The 6,866-nt window shown below is 48.5% G+C and overlaps 1 protein-coding gene across 1 annotated transcript; it reads right to left on the reverse strand.

Moving 5' to 3' along the window:
- Nucleotides 1–2,093: 2,093 nt before the first annotated feature.
- LOC146189132 (uncharacterized) lies at nt 2,094–6,181 on the reverse strand. The gene is made up of 3 exons (XM_084603223.1): nt 6,087–6,181; nt 4,662–5,462; nt 2,094–2,554 (listed from the first exon to the last, which is right to left on the reverse strand). Exons 1-2 carry the CDS (start codon nt 6,096–6,098, stop codon nt 4,665–4,667), a joined length of 810 nt encoding a protein of 269 aa, XP_084459349.1. The 5' UTR covers nt 6,099–6,181; the 3' UTR covers nt 2,094–2,554; nt 4,662–4,664.
- Between the last annotated feature and the right edge of the window lie 685 nt (nt 6,182–6,866).

The raw sequence follows: 6,866 nt of genomic DNA on the forward strand, positions 1-6,866 counted from the left end.
ATATTTCTTTTGCATTTCAAAACATTGCCGACGGGGCATCGCGAGAGTCGAACTGACATTATGCTATTTTCGAGTTGAGGAGCGTTAGTGAAATTAAGGCACAAATCTCCTTTCGTTAAAGGCTTGCTTTGCACCAATTGGCTTCACCGAGCGGCGTTTTATTACGAGGAATAGCTAATTGATTATTGAAGTTTGAAAGCAGGACACCAGGGTTTTGATTACATGGCTTACATATTTCTGTTGCGAGCCTTTCCCTCATCTTACATATATTTTATGTTGCGGTTTGAATTACGCAACACGCCACTATGAAGGCGATTGAAATACGCTAATGGCATACCTGCTCTCGATACTCTGTTGGCTTCCACCACGCTCACGGTGCAACTTTGCTTGCGTGAACCAGGCTCCAGAGGTTCGTCGTTCGAAACGTGTTTAGTGAGAGCGAATGATCTGCCGGCATCCGTTTTCACGCACTTCCTCTTACCCTCCTGCCACGGCAGCTAACGTCGCAATACTCCGCCGCACACAATGCTCGAACGCCTCACTTCACAATGCTCGAAGGTTGCTCGCTGTTTGTCGAGACGTCGTCCGCTTCTCACGCAACGTGCTTCCGGTTTCACTGCTCACGACAGCGACATTGCTTTGTTTTTTTCTCGCGAGCAACTGTAGCAGGCCTAGTGACCCGCTGACCGGCGATGGCTGGCCAACGACTTTCTCATGGCCGCACGCTCGCCTTGTCTTCGGCGACCCCGCCTTACGGCAGCATTCACTCACGAACTTATTCTGCCCGATGATCGCAAAAGTTTGGCAAATTTCGTGCTTCGAGAACCGCGACACGACTCACTCCGTGCCTCGGTCGTGACTGCGTATCGTAGCAAAGAAATACATACTTTGAAACGTCCACTCCAGTAATGTTGTGTTCGTGTCAGGATATCCCAAATGATTACGGCATGTTGAGCATTAGCCGTTTCAACAATCCCGCCCTGTTGTATTTCATAATACTCCATCAGGTAGGTGCCTTCGAAGAACGGGCCAACATTTAACCGCCATTTAGGTCCCATCATAGGCTTAAGCAGTGCATTTTGTGCGAGTATGTGCAGCCTGCAGCCGCGGGCCACAACGCCACATGACATAATCTTGAAAAACATACAGACCGATAGCATTTAGCGGACACCCTGATCCAGCTAGCCGCGTACAGGCGCGGCCAAAATATTACGGAGCACGCTTCTGGTGCTTGTAAATTTCTCACCTGTTCCGCAAAGATAGTACAATAGCTACTTGGGTGCATACGCCAATGTTCCAGCTGTGTGGGCTAAAATGCAACTACCTCCTAATATTAGGTAACGCGTAATAAAATATATTGTAGCTAAGGCGTGCTACGTAATATTTTTGCGGGGTCTGTACAGGTGCGGACATAGGCAAACGGAGCGCGCTATTCCTTTGAAATTAAAATCGCACGCTGCATACACGAAAACAATATTCGTCCTAGTGAAAGCGCGCGGGCATGCACTACCAGTTCGTCCATACCACGACTGCTAATTTCAATTATGCAAAGCATGAAAAATTTTAGAAAGAAATAGCGGGCAAGCCGCATGGGCGATGAGCTTATTCAAGACGACTTCCTGACATCGAATTTCTGCAAACAGTGAAGATTCTACGCGTAATTCCGTCTCCTCAACGGTAGGGTCCCGCAACAGTTCTCCTCACTGGTTGTCTCTCAGCGGGCTAAACAGCGATAATTACCGAAAGGTGTCTCTGAACGCAACCTAAAGGTAACATACACTCACTGAAGGCAGAAAATGATTAGGTGAAGGTAATTGATTAGTGTTACCATTGTCATGCCATCACCTCGTGGCTGTGTTCAAGGCTGGTTTTGCGGCTATTAAGAAATAAAAACACTACATATTGCAACCTAAAGGGGAACACTCCGCAGGAATGTTCTTGGTAGCTTAATTTAATGTTGTGGATAAATCAAAAATAAAACAAATTTAAAAGAAAAAAGCTTCTTTCACAGGATTCGAAAAGATGTTTTATTCGCTTAGGGCTAAGGTAAGTAGTGTCAATCCATTGCGCCAGTGAAGCAACGAGTGCGGCAAGCTTTAACCCCGCTATTATTCATTTTTACAATATTTCCGCTATCTGTCGCCAGGTGACGCTGCTCAAAGGACCCTACCGTTGAGGAACCGGAATTACGCAGATACTATTTACTCCCCGTTACCCCTACCCATGGTCATAATAAGCCTTCCTATTTAATAAAGGACTTTCAACCTAACTCAAATAGCGTGCATTAGGAGCGCGTCGCAGCCGGATTGCTCTCGCGTTCCGTTTTACATTGTGCTGGAGAGTAAGCGATAGGATGGGTCTGGGTTTTTTGTATGTTTATTTCCAACGAGAGATGCTTCGGCGGCACACGTCAGCCGAGCCGGAAAATAAATAAAGAGCAGGAGTGCAAAAGCTTGTTTCAGTGGTGAGTCTCGTCCGATGCGCTGATGCTTGGTAGAAGCCCGAGAAATCTGCGAGTGCCACAACGTCCCTCTCACAAGGTGGTCACGGTGAGCTGTCAGAGAAAAGACCAGATAAAAACAAAAATTAGCAATTTCAACATTTTCAGTTTTTGGAAACAAAGGCTTTTAGCAGCCATTATCTGTAGAATATTCGCAAGTGTGAACGGGATAGAACGCGCTTGTCTGTTAAATGCAACCTCTCTGTCAAAGTTGCGCAAAGGTCTGCAAAATACTCAGCTGTCGAAAGGCCCGTGAGCCGGATTACTTTGATCGAGTTGATTTTTTCACGAAATTCCTCAGTTTCCCAGTTAAGGCCTAAACGCATTCAAAGTTAACCAAAGAAATCATGCACTAACTAAAAATTAAAATGTCCGATGGCAGTTTGGTTGGTTGGTTGGTTTGTGGGGTTTAACGTCCCAAAGCGGCTCAGGTCTATGAGAGACGCCGTAGTGGAGGACTCCAGAAATTTCGACCACCCGGGGTTCTTTAACGTGCACTGGTATCGCACAGCACACGGGTGCCTTGCTTTTCGCCTCCATCGAAAAGCGGCCACCGAGGCCGGGATTCGATTCCGCATCCTTGGGAACAGTAGTCGAGCGCCGTAACCACTGCGCCACCCCGGCGGGTCCCGATGGCAGTTTCAGTAGTGCCCATAAGAAAAAGTAGAAGTGAAATGTGTAAAAGCCGAATGCGATAAACTGCAGACATTTATGTAAGGCCGCAGGATAAAATCTAGCTGCCAGATTACGGTCGTAACGGTAAAATTACTAACCGCACGTAAACAAGTCGGGACAATGGCAAAATTTATATGACCTTAGCGAGCTACTATACTTCATCCAGATGCGCTACTTTATGCGCCGAGATTCAAAGCACACAAGTTGTGACCAACAAAATCCGCAGCGTATATAAAGCGTTGCCTTGAATATCGCCCAGAGCTACTAGAAAAAGTATTTTGCCCTCAAAACATCGCGATTTCATTTCACTGCAGTTCTAACCTTGTTCATTACGTGATTCAAAGCTGGGCTACCGCTGTGTTTTTAGCGGGCTACTCGGAAACCGCATAATACGAAAACATACCTTAGCTCCGGGTCCTCTGTAAGTGGACACCTAACAAATTTGCTTGGCTAATTCTGTTTCGCCAGAACTTCGACTAACCAAAATGCACGCTCAAAAGTGCGTGCTTTATACACCACACTCATTTCATCTGCAAAGCTCGGCATCTTCATCTGATTTAATCTCCGAGACTCGGCACCCTTGGATTGCAGATATGGACTGCCTTTACTTTTGTTTTACTACCAAAGACGACAACACTCAAATTCTTTAGTGCAGAACGCTATTTTGTGAAAATTCACCCTTGTTTTTCAGTTATCGTTTTTGTGCGCCTTCGACTCTAGCTGCCATTTTTCGAATTATTGGCCCCCTGTAGCTTTCTGCCTCCATGGTTTCTTATTACTGTGCTGACTAAAGTTCCCTAAATACCTCTGCATTTTTCAGCCAACACCAGAAGGCTATTTAAATGACGCAATTTGATCAACTCCTTTTATGCGCATTTTTGCACTGATAAAATAATGCTCTAAATATGAACTGCCAGTTTTCTTCAGCCTTAAGATTATAGGCTCAGCATGCCGTCACATTTTCCTGAAATAATACTGGACCACATAACGAATTTTTTATCGTTACGCTATTTTATAACTTACTAATACTTCTAGATTTTGCGCCATTTAAAATGCGATTTTGTCCGCTGAACTTCAACGTTGACCTTGGTGGGACAGATTAGAAGCAAATGGTACGACGAAGCCCTAGTCTGTGGAGACGGATTGTTCACCTTACAACCGTTCTAAATACTCAATCCGCCAGCCAATCATATTAGTGAATTGTTCTTGCTGGACGTATACATGTCTGAAACTGTATACGTTATTGCATCGTGTTACCTTCGCTCAAAAATGAAGTTCTTCAGAACTAGGGGCAACTGGGAGGTTTCAATGAGTTAACCCATGAGAGATAATTCCATGTTCTCGACATCAAACTTGGCAAGAATTTTCAGCAGCGAAACCAATGCAACGACCAGCGGGGTCAGATGCCTGCTGCAGGCCGTCAAGTGACTGCCATATTTATAGAACAAGCCAAGGGCTGCCTTGCAAACGTTAATACGTCGCTCACCTCTTATTTCTTGTAGTACTTCGACGCGTAGTGGCCATACACTGGCGCAGCATAGCCGAGTCCGTATCCGGCTCCGTATCCGAGGCCGCCGTATCCTGCACCATAGCCAACTCCATAGCCGACGGTCTTGGCCACGGCCGGCACGGCGACGGCGGCTCCGTAGTGACCAACATGGCCGGCGTAAGCTGCGACAGGTGCCACGGTCTTGGCCACGGCAGGCACAGCGTAGCTGGCGACGGCGGGAGCGACTGCGACGGTCTTGGCTACAGCTGGAACGGCGACGGCTCCATATCCTCCATAACCGCCGAGTCCGTATCCACCGTATCCGCCGTGACCGTATCCGCCGTAGCCTCCGTGACCGTATCCACCGTAGCCGTATCCGGAGAGGCCATACCCGACAGCGGCAGGAGCAGCGTAAGTTGCGTAAGCTGGAGCAACGGAAACGGTCTTGGCAACAGCTGGCGCCGCATAGGTGGCAACAGCAGCAGGTGCGGCGTATCCGCCGTATCCACCATATCCACCGTATCCACCATATCCGCCGTATCCACCGTATCCGCCGTAGTGCCCACCTACGACAGGAGCGGCGAAAGTGGTGGATACCGTCTTGGTTACGGCAGGGGCGGCGTAGGCAGCGACCGGAGCGGAATAGGTAGCACCATAGGCGAGCGTCTTGGCGCCGTATCCGTAGCCCACGGCAGGAGCAGCGTAGGTGGCGCCATAGGCGAGGGGCGCCGCGGCATAGCCACCACCGTAGCCGCCACCAAAGGTCGAAGCCACAAGGCTGAGTAGGGCTGCTGCAATCTAACGCACAAAGAAAATTTCAGTCATAGTTTTCTGAATAACCACATCATGCTGAAAAACACGTTATGTTCATCGCATTGTGAACTGATCCCAATTGCAAAAGAGCCATAAACCTGCGGCTTCATAGGGCGCGAAATTGGCGTTTAAGCAATCCTGCGACATTAACGCAGAATTTATGTCTCGTGGCTTCGGGACGGGTGCTTTCCGGTAAAAAATGTTTTAGGTCGTTTTCCTCGCCAGGCAGCCAAAAATTGAAGGTTTTGTAAAACCGCATCTACCGTAATTGAGATACGATTAAGGAGAACTTTACTAATTTCGACGCGCAGCTGTTGATACTTTGCTTTTAAATTCCTCGCTATCCCAAAAGCCTTTCAAGAATGACCCCAGCTACATGACTCCTGCTGGCTACGCCATCTAAGGAATTTCTACCAGCGTGCAGCTAAGGCGTTGGTTTTTACAAACCCGCCGAAACACTGATACCTTAACGCCTTTAAAAGCCACAAAACCACCTATTCTCACTGCTTTAACTGGCGACTTTCCGCTAAATTCGAATAGACACGTACCTATATGCTTCAAAATCCGAAAACACGCCCAACTAGGAACTCCCGGCGAGCGAATACTTACGAAGATCTGCATGTTTCCAGGCGGTAAGCGAAGGGCTCCTTCGTTGAGTATCTCACTGGTAGGGAACCACAGACTTGCTCTTAGCACGAACCGTTCAGGACTTCTCGCTTTCTCTGGCGCTGGCGTCCAGCCTTATATATGCGTCTCCACTGATCCACTTGCAACCGCGGAGACAATGGGCGAGAAGGAATTTTGACGGCTCTAACGGACAAGCCGTTAGAGAAGCCGTCAGCGGAAAGAGAGCGTTGTCCCTTCCCTTTCCACGGGCCTGCCTTCTGCAGAGTCCGGCCATTCCCTTCCTTGTTATTTTCTTTGCTTCCTGGGCCGGCCGTACTGCCGCCAAGAACTGTTCCTTTCTTCCGCCACATACCTACTGGCTGAGAGGAGGTGACTCATCGTTTAGCAGCTTCAAACAACAAAAACTCGACGTTGCGGCCCACAGGTAAGAAGGGCCACCGCGGTGGCGTGAGGACAGTGACAGCCAAGCAGCCTTCCCTCGCTTTCCGCGGCTTTTGGGCCGCTGGAGAATAAGAAGCAAAGGAGAACGGCCTGGGCGTGTCTGTAACCCCTCCCTGTCGAACTCTCCATCCGTTCGTCGTCCCACACGTTCTTCGCGCATACCTTGACCGTCGGCGTCGAGCCGAAAAAGGGGGAGGGTGAGGGGGAGCATTTCGACTAAGTTACAATATAACCCCGACGGCTACAGCGTACTCGTCGTGAATACGAGAGAATGGGAAAGACTCGGGATAAACAAAAGTGAGTCGGCGTGCTCACCGCAAA

Source organism: Amblyomma maculatum, chromosome 5 (assembly GCF_055883805.1).
Source record: "Amblyomma maculatum isolate TAMU_Amacu chromosome 5, ASM5588380v1, whole genome shotgun sequence".
Taxonomy (NCBI): Eukaryota; Metazoa; Arthropoda; class Arachnida; order Ixodida; family Ixodidae; genus Amblyomma; species Amblyomma maculatum.